The sequence below is a fragment of the Doryrhamphus excisus genome, linkage group LG12, assembly GCF_037039965.1.
Source record: "Doryrhamphus excisus strain RoL-2023G ecotype Guam linkage group LG12, RoL_Dexc_Guam_v1.1, whole genome shotgun sequence".
In the NCBI taxonomy this organism is placed as follows: domain Eukaryota; kingdom Metazoa; phylum Chordata; class Actinopteri; order Syngnathiformes; family Syngnathidae; genus Doryrhamphus; species Doryrhamphus excisus.
In genome coordinates this window covers 14930888-14955766 of record NC_136368.1, presented here as the reverse complement: position 1 = coordinate 14955766, position 24879 = coordinate 14930888, and the positions used below count along the sequence as shown (strand labels likewise).

At 41.3% G+C, this 24879-nt stretch overlaps 1 protein-coding gene across 2 annotated transcripts in view; it reads left to right on the top strand.

The window, feature by feature from the left end:
• dachd (dachshund d) overlaps nucleotides 1-24879 on the top strand; it is a 162339-nt gene that overhangs the window by 104398 nt on the left and 33062 nt on the right. Inside the window, exons 4-5 of one of the 2 annotated variants that reach the window (XM_078795305.1) lie at nucleotides 4984-5136; nucleotides 24534-24706. In XM_078795305.1, coding sequence (XP_078651431.1) covers nucleotides 4984-5136; nucleotides 24534-24706 — 326 coding nt within the window. The remainder of the gene's footprint in view (nucleotides 1-4983; nucleotides 5137-24533; nucleotides 24707-24879) is intronic. The other variant, XM_078795306.1, reaches the window with a different exon arrangement.

Below are 24879 nucleotides of genomic sequence, written 5' to 3'. Positions count from 1 at the left end.
TTTGTCTATATGTGCCCTGTGATTGGCTGGTGACCAGTCCAGTGTGTACCCCGCCTCTTGCCTGAAGACAGCTGGGATAGTCTGTTAACTTTTTCTATGTTACACTGTATTTCATTATGCTGTCTAGCACACTGAGTTCTAGACAGCATGCTGACTTTGTTATGTTGGTTCTAACTCCAAAGTTTTGTGCAAATTTAGTCTTTGGATCTGGAAGGAAAAAAAATCCTTACTCCCTGTCATTGTAAAGCAGAATTCACTTATACGTGAGCTGTGTTTAGACCAGGGGTCTCAAACTCAATTTACCCGGGGGCCACTGGAGCTAGGGTCTGGGCGAGGCTGGGCTGCATCAGGTTTTCAAAAAAAAACAAAAAAAAACGCATTTATTAAAAACAGAAAAATGAATAAACTTTGTTTTGGTTCCGATTTTCTACAAAAAAAGCTCTGATAAAACATTCCACTGTTCTCAAATATCTTCATTTTTATTTTTCTACACACAATAAGATCAAGAATAAAGAAAATCAATCAATCAGTAATAAATAAAATAATAATAATAAAACGGCAAATAATAAACACTTAAGAAACCACATATAGTTGGTGGGTAGACAAATTATTTTTTTCAGATTAAAATGAACAAAGCATTATTAGAGCCCTGTAGACATGACAAAACACGACTATAGTCACATTTATACTCTTTTATTTACAACATATTGCACAACTGCAAGGTCTTGAGACACATGCTAACTCGCAAACTAGAGAGCTAGCGACCTAAACGGTAGCCTCCAAGTTATTTCCATTAAAGTTAAAAAGCCAAAAACTTACCACTTCCACACGGATAGGGAGGATAACTAGTAACAGTTATTTAACCTTTAGCATGAACATTAATAAAACGGAATTTTTTTTTCTGGGTACATGATACCATACAGCATCCATATCAAACTTGCTCAGGCCGCACTAACATTAAACTTTCATATGAAGGCGGGGGCCTCAAACTAGTGTCCTGCAGGCCACATTTGGCCTGTGGGCCGCATGTTTGAGACCGCTGGTTTAGACGGTCGAGACAGGTTCATTTTACCCAACTGATGACGTAAACTTAGCATGATGTGATATAACACAATTAGCATTAACCTGCATTACAACTTCTTGCCCACGGTGCACCGCTTAATAAAATACAGAGTAAAAATGTGCGACAATATATATTTTTTTTTTTTTAAAAAGGAAGAATCTGTCTTTTGTGTAGCGACACAGAGTTAATCTGGCTTTAATTTAATTACCCCAATTGCGGTAGGGCACAGGCATCGAGGTGTTTGTCGTAAGAATGTTCTGACATTGGCGCAGGTATGGGGCAGCTAGCATGTTAATTAATGATGAAGATCCTGACAATATGCGGAGGCATGACAGCGTTAAGCCAGTCGGCTGCTGCTTCCTTTGCATATTAATAGATCCTTCATTATTATTTAATATGACAGCTGCTCCAAGGGCTACCATCAGACCTTGTCTCTGTTATTTGCTGTTTTTGGGCTCCCCGTGTGACACTGCTGCCACGCTAGGCTCCATTAAAACGTTGTTGTTGTTTTTTTTGTTGTTGTTTTTCTTTGACGAGTTTGCGAGCTTTCGGACCCTCATCTTGCTCTCTCTACACGAGCATCTGAATCTAAAGGTGACTTTGGGAGACTATACGAGGCAGGATTGTTTTGTTTGCATGGTAATGAATGCAGATTAGCGCAGAGTGGGATTGTTGACGTTTAGACTTCCCGCAGCTTAATGGACTTGTTGCTTGGTGCGCCTGCTTCTTAGCGGTCTTCCTCACGTCAAGGCAGCGGCGTTCTGAGAATATGACGATTGATCTGCTTGAATGAAGCAGTTAGCAGATCAAAGATTGTCATTTAAATGGCCGGTCATTTAGCCCCTTCTTTGATGCCTTTTACCTTTTATCACATCTGATCCAATCTTAGTGAGCCAGAGTGAGAGAGCTGTGTTAAAAAATCATATTTAGAAGGTTGTAAAGAGGTGTTCTGTGCTCTAAACAATAAAATATTAGATTTATAAATAAGGACACCTATTTTGCAGAAATTTACTCATCACGATTGTGGCTGCAAGCAGTTAATCCCAATAAAGGAGAGATTATTGTATTGGGCTATTCCTAGGCCCATTCCCAATCCCAATGCTAAGACATAAGAAACCACAAACTAACATTTTTTCCAATCTTGCAATCAAAATTGACTAAACAATCTTGGATTTCATTACACCAGAAATATAACAATTTCTTCCTTGGCTCATGCCCGTCCATCCATCCATCTATCCATTCATCAACTAAGTTTTGTGAAATTGTAATATGATAGGAACAAGTTAAAGAAAAATGTACTTATTTTCAGATTATTTACATTAATTAACCAGAAATGTAACAATTTCTTCCTTGGCTCATGCCCGTCCATCCATCCATCTATCCATCCATCTACAAAGTTTTGTGAAATTATAATATGATAAGAACAAGTTAAAGAAAAATGTACTTATTTTCAGATTATTTACATTAATTAACCAGAAATGTAATGTTTTTTTTTTTTGTTTTTTTTTGTCAGCTCTTCCCCTGTCCATCCAATAAGTTCTGTGAAAGTAGTCCATCATATTTTTTCTTATCCTGATTACTGTCTTAATATCTGGCAACAAGTGAGTACAGGGCATGAGGGCATGGAATTGACCAGAGCTCCACGGGTTGTTGCCATAATCAGCTTCCACTACTCCATGGCGATGTTTCTGTTGGAGTTGGTGAATGTTAGGCACCTTGTACTCCTCAAACTTACTTCCTGCCGCTTGAGCCCACTGGTGCTTAGGTCTGGAGGAGACTCGGCCAGTAGGAATTCATGAACCACAACTCTCTAGTGATGGCGGCCCTGTCTGTGTGTTGACTCATTTTCAGCGCATAGTAAACCTGTACTGCTTTACAAGCTGTACACCGATTACTCTAAAGTTGAATTTCAACGGTATTGTCTCTTGAGAAGGCATAGGAGGTTTCTCGAGGCAGATGATGCGTGTTTGTGTGTTGAATTTATGGCCCAAAGAGGCGGGGTGATTTCAATATTTACTCTGCAGTCTGCTCTGCATACGCCTCATTTCAGAAACAGTTGACTCTTGGCCATTAGACACAAATGAAGGCTGACCTTCAGACTGGGCAGAGGCCACATTCATTATGTGCACAAGTAGCACCTTCTTATGGGCACATGAATTTTTTTTTTTCCTCCTCTTCTTCTTCTGCTGCTTCCTTTTGCATATGCAACAGCCTCCTGCAAACGAGAGGGCCATCCCTGACATGATGTATACAGTACGTCAATATGGTCCTGATGTATTTTAAGATGCAAACAAGGCTCCAAATGATATGCAACCTCCATGTCAGCGGCCATCTGCCCGTCAGCTGGTGCGCTTTCCTTGTTCGCCACTACGTTACCTATTAGATTTTGCCACATGTTCGATTCCCACTCGCTGTGTCTAAGCAGTTAAAGGCCAGGTGGCTGATTCCAGTAATAGTCACATATTTTGTATTATTTTATCCTTTTTACTTCTCCCACTGTGCGTCTTTGATGTTGTTAGCGAGGAGACTGGCGGGGATCTCTCGGGAACCAGCTTTATCTGTCCCTGGCCCCTTCATGAATAAACATTTCAGTCACGTTCGATACACCACAAGCCCCCCGAAAGTGCCGCAATGACAAACCCGTGCTTTATGATCTCTGCAGTGCGCTCGCCATATGTATGTCTATTATCCCACACATACTAGATCATCTATTGCTCCATTTTTGTTCGGTGCCATTATAAGACACTGCAGGAAAATAAAATCAGTATTTATACACACATTAAATATATAAGCAACTGTAAATTATGTAAAATATATAAGGCTGATTTTGTTCCGACAACTAATGAAGCAAATATAAATAAACCATGGAAAAAAAAAACAAAAAAAACAACAAGTTAACATTCTAATATTCAATAAAAAAGCTCTTTAGGCTCTTTAAGCGACACACGATAATCCACACAGGAAGCTTTCTAGATCTTCCAGATTCTGCACCTCTTTTTGCAGTGTGTCCATGGACTTCCTGCTTCCGACCCAAACAGTCGGTTTAATTTACTCCACCCCCGTCCCTCCTCATGGTACGCCCACTGCACTGTGATTGGTCACACTCTGAACCTTGGGGTTATGTTTAGACTAACAAGACAAGCCAAAGTTGTGTTTATATAATATATGCTGGTCATGCTGGTAGCTAGTCTATACTGGGGTTTTTTTTCAACAGGGTAATAATAACCTGTTTTTTAACTGACTGGAATTACTGCCTAGCTAACTCATTTATTGATTTTGTTGGGTTAGCATTTGTATTCATCTTGCAAGCTTTGAAACTGACAACAGTTTTTATTTATGTTTACTTACATTTGTTGGTAGGCTGGTATTTCTAGGATGTGCTGTAACCCTTATTTCTGATTTATGGGTGGCTAGTCCGCTAATAAGTATCGTAACTGCGTGCGTCCCATTTGAACTAACCACAATTGTACACTAACAAACGTCGCTTTTGGCTGCGTAATTGCCTCGCAAGCTGTGAAACAATCAAATAAATATGCGACCTTTGATAACAAGTGCCCTCTATACACAACATACATTGTTAGTGAAAAAAAAGACATACTTGCATCTTATACGTATGCCTTCCCCATCAACATGGAGGGTGCAGCCCCCTGTAGAGGGGTGTAGCCTTCATCCAAATCATACGACAGGCCTTCCTGACATCATCATGACAACCTGCTGTGACCATGTCCTCTGTCAGCACATGAAAAAGCACGGCGTGATCACATACACGCCTGTTCCCTAGGGAGGATGAAATTATTCATTGTTTCACTCATTTCAAACGTCCTCTTTCTTTCATTTTTTTTTTCCATTGTGCAAGGCTTTGTGACCTAGAGGCTGCGTAGGTGATGGTCTATAAGTCTGTCTGCTTTCCTTTTCTTCAGGCCTGACGGCGGCAGCAGCGGCGGCTGCCAACGCGGCCATCGCTGAGGCCATGAAGGTGAAGAAGATCAAGCTTGAAGCCATGGGCGGCTACCACGCCAGCACCAACCATCACGGGGCCGACGGTGAGAACGGAGACCTCAGCTCCGGCGTTGGTGAGGATGCACTTCTGTAATGAATGCATTTTCACTTTATTTATGTCAGCATTAAAACACACACAATTAGCTATCATAGTAATAGGTGAGGAAGTGGGAAGGTAGTGGGCGTATATAGAGACATTTGGCTAGGGTAGGACGACTAGTGGGTTAGGGAGGTACATACATAAATAGGGTGAGATAAAGTAAGGTATGTTAAAGTAGGGTAGGTTAATTAGGTAGTAGCTAGGACGGTAGGGTATGTAGATTGGGCGTGAGGTAGTTGGTGGGTGGCAGGTGGCATTTAGGTAGTTTTCTGGGTGTGTGGCATGATGGGTAGGACTGGGTTGGTAGGGTCGGGTTGGTTGAAGCAATGTAAAGTCAGAAATGTTAGGTTAGTAGGGTAGGGCTCGGTTAGGTAGATGAGGCTGGGGTAAATGGGGGTGGTAGAGATAATTAGAGTTGCATAGGATGAGGAGAGAGGTAAGTAGGCTAGTAGGCTATAAAGGTACGTAGGTAGGGTAGAATTAGCAGGTACATACAGTCATATAGAGTAGGGAGATAGGCAGATAGTCAAGTTTGGTTGATAAGTAGCTACAGTTGGCCAGGGTAGCAACGGAGGGGAGTATTCCAGTAGAGTATAAGGACCGTAAATGTAGGTAGGTAGGGTAGGTTAAGATAAGGTAATGTAGCACTCTTGTTGCACTAATGTTGCACTCTTAAAAATGCTGGGTTAAAAACAACCAAATATGGGTTGTTTCCCAACCCAGCGCTGGTTAAATATTGGACCAACCTCGCGTTGGATTATTTTAACCCAACAAGTTGAGTTGGTTATCTTAACCCAACAATTGGGTTGTTCATTGGGTTGTTCATATGACCCAACGCTGGGTTCATATTTACTACACTGCTGGGTTATTTCAACCCAGCAAATTGGGTTGCCAATATACCATATATATATATATATATTTTTTTTTTACATTATTTTTATTTTTTTTTAATTTTTTACTTTTACATAAAGGAAATATATATATATATATATACGTGTATATATATATATATATATATATATTAATTTTCATTTATTTTTTTGATATTTTACTTTTACATACAATTTTTTTAATTAAAAAAACATTTAAAATTAAAAAAAAATATATATATATTATTTGTATTTATTTATTTTTTTTTACTTTTACATAATGGAAATCACAACCCAGCAGCAAATAACTTAGCACCCAAGAGAGATAACCCAGCGAATTGGGTTCTCAGAATACCCAATTTAAAAAAAAATTACCCAATTAAATGACCCAACAGGCTCAACCCAGCGGTTGGGTCAAAAAAAAACAACCCAGCATTTTTAAGAGTGTGGGCATGATTCGAAGCTACAGTAGGTAGATTGGGTTCAGGTAAGGAAGTGGTTAGATGGGTAGCATATGAATAATAAATAAAATAAATAGCAGAGTGAGGACGTATGAAGAAGAGTCCACTGGTGATGCATTGCAATAACTCCTTGGCGTATTATCGGGATGACTCTTGCTGGCCAGCGCTGTCAGGGCGGGAGTGCTTGATATAAAGGGGAGATTGCGGCGACACCCGCTCATCAATACTAGGATGGCTTCAGTAGCAAACACCATTTGTCTCCCACACCATTCCTTTGACCAAACCAAGCATTAATTCAAATCATAAATCTGAGCTGATTTAAATCCGCTGAGAGTGAGTGAGAGCGCTAAGGGGTGTGTAGTGGGGGTCGGCCCTGTCGAGCTAATGATTTATTTTCTACATTTCTGCGAGCGAGAGATTTGTCCATACTCGCTGACAGGTCACCTTCAAATGCTAGTGGCAGCCTCTTCATCACCATGCAGACGAGCGTCTCATCTGCGGCGAGTAAATATTAAAGCAAAAGAATCCAATTGATTGTGGATGGGGCCGAGAGGCGTCACCGCCGTATATTTCACTAACGCTATAGCGCCCATGCGCACCTGAGAGCACGCAAGCCGGAATTACGATTCCAGCAGCGCCTGCTGGTGGGCTCAAGGTTACTATTTAAATTGTAAAAAAGATAAAACACTTTCTTATTAGCTCCATTGCCACAGCCTTGCTATTGCTGCTCACATTTATCTTTATTTCTGTGACCTCGTGCACACTTTCCCCCCCCCTCTCTATCCACTCCATTCTCTCAGAGTGATGACCTCACGCTTTATGCATTTGGCATTGTTAAATCAGCTCAGCAACACATCCTGTTTTCATCTCCGTGTCAAGTGTTGTAAAGTGAATCCAAAAAAACCTCCACTTAGCAGCTAGAGCCACGGGGAATACATTTGGTTTGTAATTTGGAACGGGGCTCACGGATCCGCTCTATTATGGTTCTCTTTAATACACTAAGTGCTTCTGTGTGATATCATGAAAATCCTTCTGCATTTTAGGGCTAATAATTAATTGAAATGGCACATAGCAAAAAGAAAAGAAGAAAAAAAACAGCCCAATGCTCTCACAGCAATTCAATTAGGGTCTTGTTAAAAGGCTGATAGCTTTGGGAAATTGTGTTCATAGATTCACTTAGCCTTTGAGGGTGTTGTGTTTTTTCTCATTTCAACACAAGAATCTCACATGTCAGGCCAGGGAAGTAAGATTTTGCTCAAATTAGCTAATGTCACATCATGGTGAAACTATATTTAATACCTCTAATTGTGTTTTACATTTTAGACCTACAGTTCTTTTTATGCCTTATATATATTTTTTTATATATAGTGCTGAAAACCCCTGCCGTTATCTCATTGAGCTTGATAAGGTAGTTACCTAAAATGGCTTTCACGTCACAGGTATGCCTTGTCAGGGTGACTTAGTGGAATGCCTTTCCTTATTAATGGTGTTGGTACCATCACTTGGGTTGTGTGTGTCCAAACGTTTGGCCTGTACTGTACTCTATTTTACCTTATACCCTGCCTACTTTTTGTACCTTCCTACTCTACCTTTTATTTTATGATCATTATTATAATTATTCATTCATTCATTTTCTACCGCTTATCCTCACGAGGGTCGCAGGGGGTGCTGGAGCCTATCCCAGCTGTCTTCGGGCGAGAGGCGGGGTACACCCTGGACTGGTGGCCAGACAATCACAGGGCACATATAGACAAACAACCATTCACACTCACATTCATACCTATGGACAATTTGGAGTCGCCAATTAACCTAGCATGTTTTTGGAATGTGGGAGGAAACCGGAGTACCCGAAGAGCATATGCAAACTCCACACAGAGATGGCCGAGGGTGGGATTGAACCCGGGTCTCCTAGCTGTGAGGTCTGCACGCTAACCACACGACCACTGTGCAGCATTATTATTATTATTATTATTATTATTATTATTATTATTATTATTATTATTATTATTATTATTATTATTATTATTATTATTATTATTATTATTATTATTATTATTATTATTATTATCAATTACTTCTGAAATTCGAGTGATGTGCTTTTGCGCATGCATGTCACATTTCACATTTGTTTGGTAATATGAATGTCCACATTAAAAAATGGATTTCAACAAAAAATCTGAATTTGTGCATCTTACCCTGCAGTGTTAACATAGCCTAAATTGTCCATAGGTATGAATGTGAGTGTGAATGGTTGTTTGTCTATATATGCCCTGTGATTGGCTGCCGACCAGTCCAGGGTGTACCCCGCCTCTCGCCCGAAGACAGCTGGGATAGGCTCTAGCATACCCAATACAGGATCTGCAGAACAAAAATGGCTCCACTTTGGACACCTCTGGTTTGCAGGTACAAGTGCAACATGTAGGGTTGCTACAGGATGATGATTAATTTATTTTTGGTAAAGTTGCTTACCTGAAGTGCAGTGTTAAAAGTTCGCAGAAACGTTCTTATCTCTATGGTAACACACTCCCACATACACACTTTGCAAAATAGATGGCAAACCCACGGTACACAAGGACGGAATGTATTGTGTCTTGTGCAGGGTCCAATATTTAATCGTGTACCGTTGCATCCATCCTTCCTACACGAGAACAAGCTTCCTCTATTTTCCCTACACTCGCTGCTGACATGTCTGCTTATCCCCTCCTTTCAACTGCCCTACCTACCTACCTACCAATCCTACTGTGTCCAACTACCTAGCTATCTATAGTTGATGACATTAAGTGATATACTTATTATAAATGTGATGGTTACCTTCTAATCAACACACCAAGTGATATAGTTGCTATACAATTGATGCAACCAACCGTGACATAGATATAATTGGACAACATGGCTCTATTAATTCCCAAACCTCTTAACTAAAGGTGCCTCCTCCTCCTCCTGGGTTTTTTTTGGTCGCTGAAAGCTGAGCCATGAGCCAATGAAGGACACTCCGTTCTCTTTGTATAGTCGGATCGCCCGCCGCTGTCTTTGTGTTGATGTCAATTGACAGCGTAATGTTTCTTACCCTATTCACATCAAATATTCATCTCAATTAGAGTTTCCTGTTTGCATCAATGTTATTAATTATAAGAAGGGTTGGGGGAAAATAGTATATAAATAAAAGAGCCGATTCCACTCTTAGACTAAAGGAAACATCCTGAGTGAGAGGGGAAATAGTTGTGAATATGATGAGAGACAAAGAAATGAAAGGAGAGTGTGTGTGTGTTTTGTGGCACTGTGGATTGTTCCTGTGCCTCTCAGGAAATGCCACAATTACAGATCACAGACCAAGCAAAACACGTGTGGCGCTGGGGCCTTGAGGGGGGATAAACAACCTCCCTACTTCCACACCTCCCGCCCCCTCTGCGCACTGACCCCAGCCACAACCTTCATTACTGGGAGAGAAAACACTGTCCGCTGCCCGCTAACAAACACCTGCCAATTTCAAGAGAAGGAATTGTTTTTTTCTTTTCCACGGCATGGAAGGAAAATAAAGTGTTTCTCACGAGTTGAAGAGTGGGAGGTAAAAATTAATCCATCCATCCATCTGACGTTCACCTCCTCCTCCTCCCGCATTGCTTTGGCCGCCGTTTGCTCGTCCAGCTCGTCACCACACGGCTCTAATGGAGCTCAAATCCCGCTCGTAATTAGATATGGGAATTCCGACCGTCATCAGCCAGATGATGCCACTACCCAAACAAACATCGCAGTGCTTAAATTCATAGGCTCCTAATCTTCTCCTGAGCAGTGGAGACTCCGATTATGTGTACACGTACGAGACAAGTTCTTTAACTAATCTCCCTCCACACCAAAAGCATTTTAACAAAAATCTCTTGTCCACGTCGGAGCGTATTTGTAAGTACATGCTAAAGCAACAGGTGGCGCTAGGCCTTGCCTTTATAAAGCACTTTTCTAGGTACTGTTGTTATTATTATTATTAGTAGTATCATCATTTTTATTAGTTATTATTATTATTATTATTATTATTACTATTATTATTATTATCATCATTACTTTGTCAGCATTAATGTTTTTATTTTTGCTGGTTCATTCACCCATCGACAAACCCTTTATTATTATTATTATTATTATTATTATTATTATTATTATTATTATTATTATATAATACACCAAATTTTGTAAGCATGTGTGTCCTGGGGAGAATCTACATATTTCACTGGTCCCAGGTCTAACCCCCCCCAAAAAAAAACTAAACATACATACATCCATTTTCTCTTATCCTCATCAGCATGCTGGAGCCTATCCCAGCTGTCTTTGGCCAAAAGGCGGGGTACACCCTGGACTGGTCGCCAGCCAATCACAGGGCACATATAGACAAACAACCATTCACACTCACATTCATACATATGGGCAATTTTGAGTCTCCAAAACCTAAAGAGTGCGTTTTATTTATTTATTTATTTTTACTATTTAATTATTAATATTAACTGTGGTTAAATGTTATACTTTAATTTTTAATATTAAGTCTCAATGTTTTCCAAAAAGTCTCTTTTCACTGATTGTCGTTTGCATGTGGACAAAAGGGCAAAAAGGGTAAAAAAACAAAACAAACCAACATGTAAGCTAGGGATGGTTGGACAATTCCAAGGTGCCCTGACTGTAGTCTCGTCCAATGAATTCAATTATTTTTCCGGTTACTTTAGACTTCTGGCTGTCAGGCACCGACAGGCGAGTGTTGTCCAGTATTGGTTATATTAGCTGCCGTTTCACTGATGATCACATCATGAGCCACGAAAAGTTGCTATATTCCATTAAGTGTTTGTTCATCAAATGCTTAAATTAAAGCTTTTTAATGTGAATTTAAATGTGTTTAATCTATTTATAAAAGTTTTTATCTTTGAATTATTCATTTTTTCACCTGTATTACCGTTAAGTAAAAGTTACTTAAAACATTGCCTCGACGGTTTAACCCTGTAACAGATCAATTTCCATGATTTTTTCCATGATGCAGAAATCTACCTGTAGATCCATTACAAAATGTCTTTGACTTCAGAGGTTTTCACTGTTCACGTCGACACTCAATTAGCCTACTTCACAATCCAAAAGCACTTAATTTTAAAAGAACCACCTGCTCGGTTGCCTGTGTCCTGATTGGTGCCTCAAGTGTTGCCTTTATGCAAGTTTAGAAAAAAAGACAAGAAGGGATGTGGAAGAAGAAGCATCATTCTCTCTTTTCCAGGGTCATCAGGCTAATTTCTGTCAGCTCCACCCTCGCTGCTTGCATGTATTTGTGTGGATGAGGAGAACGAAGGGGGTGGGGGGGGTGGTGGGCTGTGGCCCCTGAGAGAGCTCTGCGAGGAGACCACAGCTGTACACTCCCAGCAGCTAATTGGTCCTTATCTAGCTGTCCCATTCATCTTCATTTTTTACCAATTACTGAGCATTATCTGTGTTCTCTGTTGGCTTTGGGACTTAATCCTTTTTGGTTAAGCTGATGCTACAGCTTGCAAATTTCAAATAGAAAAGGGGGGTGGAGGGGCAAAAGTCGCAGGAAATCTAGAAAGTTCCCGTCATTCTCGGCCCGGTCGATAATGGCGTGAAGGAGGGAATGGAAGAGATCAATTATCGGCGTTTATAATTCGGGTTTGCAAACACGGCAGCTGCATTGATTAGGTTATTCTGGTTGCCGTAGCCGTTATTGACTTGTTAAAACCATATTTTCTCATCATCAGTCTGCGGTCACAGCTTTAAGAGGCGACCGGGGTGGAGGTGGAGGGATCATTAATTATTTAATGTGTGTTCACTTCCCAAATCATTGTGTTGGCCCCGCCAACGGCACGTAGCTTCATCCAGAAGGTACATCAAGACGCAGCAATCTGGGGGCAGTTAGCCTTAATTTAGCAAGATCAATGCATAAGCGGGGCTTCTCTCGATATGGGGTCTGCACCGGGCTCCGCCGCAGATTCAGGGAGCGAGTCACTAATTGCCGGAGTGCTTACCGCTCTGCTGGATAGCGCCTTGGATCGTATCAGACCGTCAATTTGCGTCCGAATGCTAAATAACACATTAGGGCAACAGTGTTTATGAATCAACATGCATTTATGTATAATGTGATTGACTGAAGAAAATTGTTTTCATCCACTTTATGACCGATTGTAACGTTTTACGTTTTTAACAAGTACCTCCAAACGTCGCCATCAAACACATACACTATCAATACTGTACTAGAGCTTCAAAGGACTATTTTTGGTGACAAATCATAAAACTAAACAAAAACTCACTAACAACTATGATAAACAAAGGTGATTTGCGTAATTTGTTCTGAAAAAAATGTTAATAAAATTTTCTGATACACATATAAATCCAAATTGGGTTACAAAATAAACCTTGGAAATGACCCCCACTTTACAGTAAACCTGCATTACAAGTTGAGAGTGACTCATTACTGCCTTCTGTGGAGAAAAGTGGAATTACAACATTAAAACTTGTATTACTCATTTTTCATCTGCAAAAATGACACTTAAAAATCACGAGTTTAAATAGCCTTTAACATTGGAGTTATTTACAATCGAATAATTGTAGATTTTTATGACAAAAATACTTTTAGAAAGTAAAGCAATACTAGAGATGAGTGAAAAGTGTGAAATAAAAATGAATCAAAATACTTCATATATATTATTATTTCATTTAAAATATACGTTTAAATAATTGTTATTGGCTGGCAACTAGTCCAGAGCGGACCCCACCATTCGTCCGGAGTCAGCTGGGATAAGCTCTAGCATACCGAGTGATGACAAGTGGTGTAGACAATGAATGAATCAATATGCATAGTAGTTATGTATTTTTATTATAATATATTTAAAAAATAAACACACCAGAAAGAACCTTGTGTTTGAAGATAAAATGTTGAAATATTTTATTTAAATTAAATAAGAAGATAAAAAAACTAAAATATGTGGTATAAATTAAAAAAGAAAAAAATAACTGAAAAAAACTATTAAAAAATGGTGAAGAGTGGTTAGCATGTAGGCCACACAGATCAGGAAGACCTGGGTTTGATTCTCGATGTGGCGTTTCCATGTTCTCCCCGTGCATGCGAGGGTTTTCTCCGGGTATTCCGTTTTTCTCCCACATTCCAAAAACATGCTAGGTTAATTGGCGACTCCAAATTGTCCATAGGTATGAATGTGAGTGTGAATGGTTGTTTGTCTATATGTGCCCTGTGATTGGCTGGCGACCAGTCCAGGGTGTACCCTGCCTCTCACCCAAAGTCTGCTGGGATAGGCTCCAGCATAGACTGCAACCCTAATGAGGATAAGCAGTACAAAATGGATTGATTTAAAAATGTCTTTTTTGATGTCACCAATACAATATGTAACGTCCATTCGTGTTCTGACAGCGCATGGCGTGGTGCGTGTGTCCAAAGATGGGCGCCCACGAGCAGGCCACATGTAGCGACGACAGGCCGCCACTTTGACAGCGATGGCTTTGGTCACACTCTCCGCGCCAGCTGTCAGCCTCCAGCTCCACTGCTGCGATTTAATTAGTCTGTTTATGTCCTTTCTAATAATAACGCTCTCCGGGTGGAAGGACATATCCAAAGCGGCTCAGACCTGCTAGGTTGCTCCAGGAGCTGGTGGGGCTGCAGCACAAATATGGGCCACCACACGGATGGGAGGATGGTGGGCGAGCGCTTCCTTGTTGTTCCTGCTAGACAGAGCGACGGCCCTCAGGCTCAGATCTGGTATCAACCCCCACTTCTTCTCCTTCCACTCAATCCTAACCTTAACCATTAAGGGATAAAGCGCACACTGACCTGATATGAGTGTCTGGGGGCAACTTCATCCATCTTCCTCTTGTAGCTCTCTTGTGGGGAGATTGTAGCCATAGGCCGAATGGAATCTGTTTCATGAGCATATCACAAGAGATCCGTGGTGGCAGGAGAGGAACATTATTGTCTGATTTATGCAATTACAGCACTGTTTGGTTGCGCTGCGGCATCAGGCAGAAGCCGTTTAAAGGCGCAGGAACAGGGACGAGGAGGGGTTCCGTCAAGAGAAGACGACAAGGCGTCCTTCCAGCGTGAGCGAAGAGCTTGATGGTTCTCTCTCTCTCTCCCTCTCTCTCTCTCTCTCACGGGCTGAGGCCCCTTGCCATCTCTCTATTAGTCTCGCTGAGCCTCACGGGAGCCAGGTGACAGATAAGTGAGGCGCACATTTTAATAGACATTTCAAAAGATAAACCTTTCTGCTCTTTAATGAAGTTTAATGTCCTCGTTCCCATTCTGCCGGCGCTGAGCGTCAAATATGCACGGCCGGGGGAAATTGGGAGTGCGATGCCAAACACTCACAAACGCAGCGACGACAAGTGCAGGTTGACGATAACGTGGAGGATGGATTAAAGATTATTTCCGTCATGATGCATCTGGTGTTGTGTGTGTGAGAAAAAAACCCTGTAAACGTTTGTTTAAAGACAGATTACATACTATTTAAAATGCAATGTTTTGGGTGCGGGTGGCACAGTGTTATAGTGGTTAGCGTGCAGACCTCACAGCTAGGAGACCAGGGTTCAATTCCACCCTTGGCCATCTCTGTGTGGAGTTTGCATGTTCTCCCCGTGCATGTGTGGGTTTTTTCCAGGTACTATTCCAAAAACATGCTAGGTTAATTGGCCACTCCATAGGTATGAATGTGAGTGTGAATGGTTGTTTGTCTATATGTGCCCTGTGATTGGCTGGCGACCAGTCCAGGGTGTACCCCGCCTTTTGCCCAAAGACAGCTGGGATAGGCTCCAGCACCCCCGCCACCCTCGTGAGGAAAAAGCGGTAGAAAATGAATGAATGAAATGAATGTTTTGGATGCTAAGCTAACGGGAAACTGTGTTGTCACAATGTTGCGATTACATGCAATGTTTCCTCCCAAGCATGAGTGCCCATGGTGGTGACGCACGATGCCATCCTTTTCATCTTTTTTTGTTGTTGTATAGTTTTCTTTTCGTGTAAACTGTTTTGCATCCCCCCCCCCCCCCCTGCACCCACTGAAACCTGCGAAAGCGCCGCTGAAAGGTTGAATGTCGTTTATTTGCTCGTATCACATTTACACCAAGTGACATTGTCTTTTCAAATTGTGTTGATCTCTTCACTTTGCAAAGGTCAGTCCCTCGCGCCGCTAAATTCGAGCTGACAGAGAGGAGTGAGGAGGGGACAGCGTCCCATGCGCCCCCCACCCCCCTCATGCCATGCCGGCGCTCCAAATTAATCTATCCAATTAATGAAGAATGAGCCTTAATGCTGATAGGGGGTGACAACTCAACTGGTCAGGGTTTTTTTTTTGTTTGTTTGTTTGTTTCTTTTTATATTATTATTTCACATCAGGAGACAATAAGCCTAAATTTATATTGCTGATCTGTTCCGATTTCATGCCTGTTTGCACTGTTACAATCCCAAATATGTTATGTACACTCCTGATCAAAATTTTAATTGCATGGTTGGATCTTCATCATTTCAAAAGTTGGTTTGGGCATGCTGATGCCAGTGTTTCCGGTCGGCTTGTGGGAATGTTGCTCCAGGTGGTGAAGATTCCTCTGGAAATGTCTTTTGTCAGGCATGCATTGTGAACTACAGTGTTGTTCTTTGAAAAAAAAAAACAGTCAGACAAGGGCCTTCAGTCATGACGGATGCTCCCTGCAACATCTCCACACAGCCGGCTGCCATTCCAAGCCCCTGCTCAACCTTTTTCCATTGAAGGAAAAATCCCCCCAGATCATGATAGCGCTCCCTCTAATGTGCTGTATGGAAAACATCTCAGGTGGACCTTCCCTGTCATGTTAGTAACAGTGGAAGCCATCAGGAGTGTCAATGTTACATTATTTTCTCTTCTTCTGAACTCCGGTCTTCTAGCTGTGAGGCCTGCGTGCTAACCACTCGGCCGCCTTGCAGCCCAATTGTGAAATTATTGACAGTTATTGATATTTCATCAAAAAACAATGACTATTGCTTTTGTTGTTGCAAATATTCATTCATTCATTCATTTTCTACCGCTTATCCTCACAAGGGATGATCTGGAGACCATCATACAGAATGAAAACACAACATATGCTGGTATACTGGTTTATTCTGGTCTATGCTGTATTTTTCAGCAGGGACCTCAATAGACAAAATATAAAATATACAAACATAACAGCAGCTATGGGAAGTTGAACATCTTATTCTGCTAAACACGGTACAAGAAACAGGTTCAGAACATCCCATTAAAAGTAACATTTCCAAACTAATGATTGATCATTTTCCCCAACATCAATCAAGGAAATTCCATTAAATTCCGATCGCTATCCAACCAATTAGAATTGAAGTATTTCCAAGACTTGGGATGTTTAAGAGCATCCCCTGATAAGACAGACAACAAAGAAAACATCTCTGCTTTGACGAGCTAGCATAATTGCTTTCTTGAGTGAGGCGCTGGAGTGTAACATGTGTTGGAAATTATTAGCGGAGGAGACGGAGGTGTTTGTCCTTTAAGTGTATCAGGGCTAACTTTTATGGGATCGTTTAAAAACCCTGGCCGCTAATGGCATGCATTCTTTAAGGAGAAATGGAAAGATCCATCATCTGTGTGACAGAAAAAAAAAAAAGTTCTTGCTATCTTTTGAGTAGAAAAAAAATGCAGAACACGTTTCACCTCTCCCGCCTTCCAGCCAGCGCTAGCCCCCCCATTTCCTGGCTGTCTGTCTGGCTCTTTGCTGCAAATGTTAACGAACAGAGGCCCATAATCAAGCCATATGCTTGCATGTGGCAAATCTCATTACAGTCAATGACCTTTAGCAGGCGATGCCAACATCCCCGCGCTTGATAACATAGAGCGTACAGAGCAGAGGAGACAATGGCAGCTGCAGTTAGCGCCATCACGCTCATGCGAGGCCTGCTGGACGAACGGCTGCGCTAATTTGGGTCGGAACTTGGGCTCGCTTTAGATTTGCGTCACTCCCGATGAATTTGCCGCATTGTGGTAAAGGGAAAGCTAAGCGAGGATGGCGTGGAGAGTGCAGAGTGGCGATATTAGCAGCAGCTGTTACTGCTGCGGCTGCAATATATTCCCAGCCAATCAATAAAGCCCCAGCAGACAGTGACACCCAAGCAGACAGAGGAATCATTTTCATCTGATACTTAGCAAGGGCTCCCCCCCTTTTAAAAAGATTGCTTTCAGTCAATGACAAGCCGTTGTCATTTGACTAAGGCTTCCCGAATGAAATATATCGACGAGCGTTATCAATCACACGGCCCCACTCGTTGTCATACCGCGGCAGGCAGGAAAATGGACATGGGGTGTGAGAGGGACGTTTTTTTTCCCGTGGTCATCGGATCTCACGGTTTTAATTACAATAAATACAGTACTATTGTTAAAGTGGTAACACTACCAGAACAGCCGCCATTTACCTGATAGTGACAGAATATATATATGTATATACGTATATTTATGACAAAGGACCTCACAGAGACCTCACAGCGAGGAGACCCGAGTTCAATCCCACCATCGGTCATCTCTGTGTGGAGTTTGCATATGCTCCACGGGTACTCCGGTTTCCTCCCACATTCCAAAAACATGCTAGGTTAATTGGCGACTCCACATTGTCCGAAGGTATGAATGTGAGTGTGAATGGTTGTTTGCCTATATGTGCCCTGTGATTGGCTGGCGACCAGTCCAGGGTGTACCCCGCCTCTCGCCCAAAGACAGCTGGGATAGGCTCCACCATCCACGCGACCTCGTGAGGAAAAGCGGTAGAAAATGAATGAATGAATTGTATTGTTTTCCACTACATGGTACCTAATCTCTTATTGTAAGTACTACAAAGTACTATTGTTAGTACCCGGAGTCAATATCATACAGGAAACCACTACTTGTTGCTCATTGGAGAATGACACAAATAAACACATGCTAACATTAGCTTATCCTATCCTGTTGCTGCAGTATTATTCTCCACGTTGTTTGCTCCTGTTTTCTCGCAGCCCTCAGTCTCGTCTTGAATACAATTGGAGCACATGTGCAAACATTAATTTCCTCTGCTGCTGGTTTAAATGTATATTAGAACGTGTTATAACATGATAAAGTAAAATAATAGCAATAAAGCCGCTTGAAAATGCTTGAATTTGACCGTATAACTGATGTTCAAGCAACCCTTTTATTTGAGTTTGTTGACGCCACTCAGCTTGATGTGTCTCCATATGGCCTCTGGAATGTAACGCATATTGTTTGCATGTGTTTCATGTTTCTGGCCCGCTCGCACCTATAACACCTTGTTGTTATCATCTGAGGTTTACATCGTCTTGGCGGCATCCGTTCCCATCTGAGCGCGTGGGAGGCTTTTAACAAAGGCAACATGTTTGCTTTATGATCAGCATTAAGTATATCAACACAAAAGTTCTTTTTTTTTTCTTTGCATTCAGTGACACCGTGGGGCTGTGGGTGGCGACATCAAAGCCAGATTACCTTCCTCCCCCTTTAATGAGTAGCAGGACCCAACAGTCTCCACTGAACCTGCCATCTGTGTGTGTGTGTGTGTGTGTGTGTATAATATCAGAACTGTGTGTGTGTTGTGTTAAAGTGGCACTGCAAACTCCAGACAACACATTTATGGAGGGTTCTCAACGTTTGATCTCATGTCCGCCAGGCTTCTACGTACAGTGGCTGGAGATGAACACGCCTAATAAAGATGTAGAGCGGATTAGTGCTGCGGAGGGAAAACTTCAAATTTCCTTTGGCAAATTTGTTTTTATATGACCACAACACAGTCTGTCCATGTCTCACCTTTTCTTGCCGGAATACGACATTGGGGGCTTTTATGAGATCACTTCATTAAACAAGGGCCAGAGAGAGTGAAGAGGCTTGTGGGATATTTGCGTCTCACTTCAAAACTCTAGCTCAGAATGCAAATGTGTTTCACAGTGTCGCAGTTTTTTTTCACTGCCCTGTCCAGGCGGGAATGTTCCTGTTTTTTTTTTTTTTTTTTTAAACAGACACACAGACAAAAGCATGTGATACACCAAAGCAATACAAAAAGAACGAACGCCATTGCTGTTTTTCTCGCTACCCTCAGTCTCCTCTTGGATAAAGTGTGATGAGACCTGCTCCACAGTCTCTCAATCATACATGATTCTTTAGAAGTGGTTCAGCACTAGTTTAAGCTGGAATGGCATGAATATACCACAATACTTTATATCTCCAGAACTAAATCCCTGATTGTGTTATAGTCCATGCTTCTCTGCCTTTGTGTCAGGAAGGGCATCAGCACTCATGTGATTGATTTGCTATGGACAACATATGACAACATATGACATCAAAAAGGCGAAATCAAACAATATGTTTTCCGCAAAGTCATCAATACATTTTTTGTAACTATTTTTAATGATTATTTATTAGTTATTATTTATTCTGAGATAATATGCTTATAATAAAAAGAAACATAGTCATACAGAAATATGCTTGCTGACTGTATTGTTTTAAATAATGGCCCAAAGTTATGAAATTGATATCAGCCCCCTTATTATTATAGATATAAATGTATTAATATCTGTGATTAAATGAGATTAATTTTGAGTTAACTAAGGACAAAATGTAATTAATCACAATCAAATATTTTAATCGATTAACAGTCCTAATAATATATTATTATGTACTATTAATTATGAATAATATTTAAGAAAAATACAAGGTTACACTATTTGCAGAACTAAAAAGAAATAATGTTCTATAAAGGATACAATTTTATAAAATATTGTTTTGTTTATGAATTACATTTTTACACATCTTTTGCTTGGGGAACAAACACTTAATTTTGGCATCATTTGAAAGTGGTCAGTTGGTTATTTATTCTGCTGAGTCGTTAATATGTGACTATATTGCTTTCAAATGCAACAGTTTTCTTCGGCTAAAAGGAAAGCAAGACTATGCACTCTACATTATATCATATTTTGCCTTAAAAAAAGAACATAATATCACCTTTGCTGCAGGAGTAAGACATGGAGGCATTTTCTAAGCTCAATTAAAGAAGGACTGGCAGTGAGATTGTTTTTTCTGGTTCGTACTGGAATGGTCCTGTTGAGTTTGACGGGATCAGAGAGGAAGACAAGAGGCATTTCCAGAAGGCTTAGCGGCGAACACGTCGGCTCTTTTTTTGTCTGGTTCAATTGAAATCAAATTGAAAGGATAACCAGGAAGTGTTAGTTTGACAACAGCGTCTCGGCTGCATTGTTCCAGCAGCCCAGCAAACAAAGACAGATCGGCTTTAAACAAGGCGTTTAATTAGCGCTAGATCCCCAGCTTGCGCCGCACAGACCAATTATACATTCCTCGGGCATGTGCGGCTCCTATTTCCGCACATCTTCCACAGCCCTTGTCTCTTACAGTACATCACCTGCCGTCCATTTAAGAGCAGGTAAATAGCCCAGACAGACAGCTTCATTAGCCAGCGTCTGAGAGCGGCGGGGCAGATTGTCGCTTAAATAGTGCGCCTTTAGCACGGACCCAGCCGGCGACCTCCGATCAATTACAGCTGACATTATTGTTTGTCTGAAGCTTTCCTTTCTTGGCCGGACGAATGTAATCTTGCCCACTGCACAAACAATGAATCATTGCATTGAGAAGATAATAAAGTTCCATGCTGCTTTCAGATCTTTGTCCGGAAATTCCGACTTCCTGTTTAGGTGAAGATTAACATAGAAGGTTATCCTTCCTGTCATCAGCTTGTATTGTCATCATTTTAAAACATTCAGTCTGATTGTGTTTTGTTTTTTTTTTACGTAGCGGCGTCAGCCATGCAATCCAATCGTGATATAACAGCCTTTCATAATCATGCTCTTACCAAGGGCTGTTTTAATTCACTCTCTTCGTCCTCGCAGATTCCGATCTTTGCTTAGCCAGCCGTGAACTCCACCGCTCACGCAACAACATAATAGCTGAGCTGTTTATATCGGTATTAAGTGATTTGTAGTTTTAATGACGGCAAATAGGAGCGCACCTTTGCGGGGTCCCTCAGGCTTACTTCCGGTAAATTACTCCAAACGTTTTGTTTACACCCTTCAGGAGAGAGCGAGGAGTAGGAGGGGGAATTGTGGGAATTTGCCTCTTAAACTTGTGGATCATGGATAAAATGGCAATTTTGTTTCAAGTTGTGGAATGTGTTAAAAATCACAAGAATTTAGTTTGGAAAAGTAAAGTACTGTGTTATTATTCCTACATTGTTCCATTAAAATGGCCGCATACTGACATTATTATAGAGCTTTAGGCATGTTTTTTTTCTGAAAGTGCATTTTGCGTTAGAAAATCCAACAAAATTGTCATGACAGCCCTGTGGAAAAAAACACTGCATACTGTAACTCTTCTTCTTCTAAACCACTGTACACCAAAGGGTGAACACTTATCAAAACATGCCCCCCTATTGTGTTGCCTGTGCTGTTATTTTTCTGACAAATACGCCACATGGTAGTTCTGGTATTAATTAAGTCAGATGGACTTGACATTTCTCAGCAAAACTATGAAACAAAGCGTAGGGTTAAAACTTGACATATGTCATGTAGGGTTGACAACAAAATGACGCATCTCGCATTGAGCTTCCGACGAACTGCGCCAATCAATGCCAGCTTTTTTGACCACTTGGTTACCACATCTATCTTAGTCCAACTATTTTTTTTTACACACTTTGACCCGAATTAGGATAAGTGGCATAGAAAATAGATGGATGGATGAATTAGCAGGTTAGCAGGTTAGCCACACAGACACGGACCCAGATTTTTGGGTCCTTTGGAACATTGAAGTTCTGTTGTGTATTTTTTCAGATATTACGACTTAGGCTAGGCTTAGGCTTAGACTCTCAATTGTGTGAATGTGAGCGTGAATGGCTGTTTGTTTATATAGTATGTGCCCTGTGATTGGTTGGTCTTGGACCAGTCCAAGATGTACCCACCTGAAGCCCCGAGACCCCAATGAAAACAAGCGGTATAGAAAATAAATTGATATACAAATCAAGCTTGTGCACACAAAAAAAATATTACGTTTTTGATCCATGCCAGAATTGGCATTTAAACAGTCCTCTTCATCATAGTATACAACTACTTTATCAGTTATTAGCAATTTATTACTATGTGTAGTTTTTTTTTTACAGTAAGCATAAACCATGCCTATCATTGCACCATAATGTTATACCTGTCACTTAAACACTTATAGCCAAAAGTAAGTTTAGAAAACAGGAGGTGAACAAATCTATTGCAGCTGATCTGAAACTGATTAATAAGATTAAATAAACTTTGCTCCAATTAAACCATTACCATTAACATTACCATTGACATTGTTACATCATGTGACCAAGACCACAACAGTTGATAAATAGTACCTCACCGTGACTCACAAGGGTGCTGGAGCCTATCCCAGCTGTCTTCAGGCGAGTGGCGGGGTACACCCTGGACTGTTCGCCAGCCAATCACAGGGCACATATAGACAAACAACCATTCACACTCACATTCATACCTATGGACAATTTGGAGTCTCCAATTAACCTAGCATGTTTTTGGAATGTGGGAGGAAACCGGAATACCCGGAGAAAACCCACGCATGCACGGGGAGAACATGCAAACTCCACACAGGGTGGAATGGAACTCGGGTCATCTAACTGTGAGGTCTGCGCGCCAACCACTTGACCGCCGTGCAGTCTAATCAGGAGCTGAATGGCAAAATTCACAACAGATGATTTTTGGCATCCGTCAGTTTCTATGTGTGCACCCCTCACTAGAAAATGTTTACCCATGATGTGGAATATACACTGATAGTATTGCAATACATGCTGTAATGTGGATCTTGGGGAAGCACCTCACTCCTGCAATCAGGCCCCCCATTTTTGGGGGGGTTTAATAGCCTGCTGAGTAGTAATTGGTATACAAGCTGCTGCTTGGCATCCCCTGCTTAATATTGTTCGGCAATACTCTACTTCCGAGTGTGTGCTGCCATCTTTCTTATGGAAATCAAGAGAGAGCTTCTTTCATTTCCAACCAGTGTCCTTCTCTTTAGAGGCGTCTCCATGCAGATCTCCTTGCACCCTTTTTGGCGAGTGATGTTTCGTCGAGAAATAAATGAAGACTTGCTGTTGTTTTTTTTTATTACCTTGAAAATGCCTGCCAAGTGAGAGGAGAAAAAAAAATCAACAGGATAAAAAAAAAACCCTCAATCAGATCCAATGAGGTCTTCTTGAAAGCAGGCGCAGGAACGAGCGTTTGATCCTTGCCGTTCAAAGTCCCACGTGGAGGGACGGACGATGTTTGTGCCTAACTTTGACCTTCCGTCTGCACTTTGAAAGTTGTTTCCATGAAAGAACTACCCCAAGTACCCCTCACCGGCCCCCCGCCTTTCTCCCTCAGCAGTGTCTTTATTAGGCTCTCTTTGCCATTTAAACATCTTCAATTCCCCCCAATTAGGCGTCCTTCGGCAGACTGCAATTGAATTATTTAAAAGATTTGATATCGTCTGATGCCATAATGGAATAATGTGCATATTTATTAATATATGAAAGGGGCGGAAAATGCTTTTTATTATGCCGACTGAAAGTCAATTTCTGGCTCTCTTTCGGCTGATATAATTAGTCGTGTTTGTCGCTCTTTAACGAGTCATTGGCGGCGCTCAAGGTTTCTTTTATATTTAAATATTGAGATATTTCCATAATACCACAGCATAATTGATTCTTTTTTATTGCTGTGTAAACTTTGGTCGGTGAACCACTGTGTGTATAGTTTTTAATCCCCTCTTTTCTTTATTATTATTGAGTTCTATTATTAACGTACCGCCGTAAAACATTTATGCCTGTTATGTTAACATGGAGAATGATTCCCCTCCAATAGATGTAAAGCTTTACTGTTATTGGACTTTTTAAAAGGGGGATATCTCAAGGGTGGGAATCGCTAAATCGCCGAATTAACGGCATCTCTTCGTCGAGTTTCAGAAGTTTCTCCCCTCTTCGCCGTCATACACATCGTTGACTAACCAACGACCTCTCTCTTACAGGCCTGGAGCTCCCCTTCATGATGATGCCCCACCCCCTAATACCCGTCAGCCTGCCGCCGGCCTCCGTCACTATGGCGATGAGCCAGATGAACCACCTCAGCACCATCGCCAACATGGCCGCCGCTGCCCAGGGCCAGAGTCTGCCCTCGAGGATGGTCACCTCTGTCATCAAGGTATCTTTTGATGCAGAATGGACATCCGCCAAGGCCCAAAACATGTTAGCTTGAATCGATTGCAAAGTGTACACTAGTGGCTAAGGACAGCAGCTTCAGAAAAATAAAGAAAACTTATTTTTCGAACTTGCTTAGCTAAGTTTAGCGATATCAAGAATACGTATGTTTTTAGT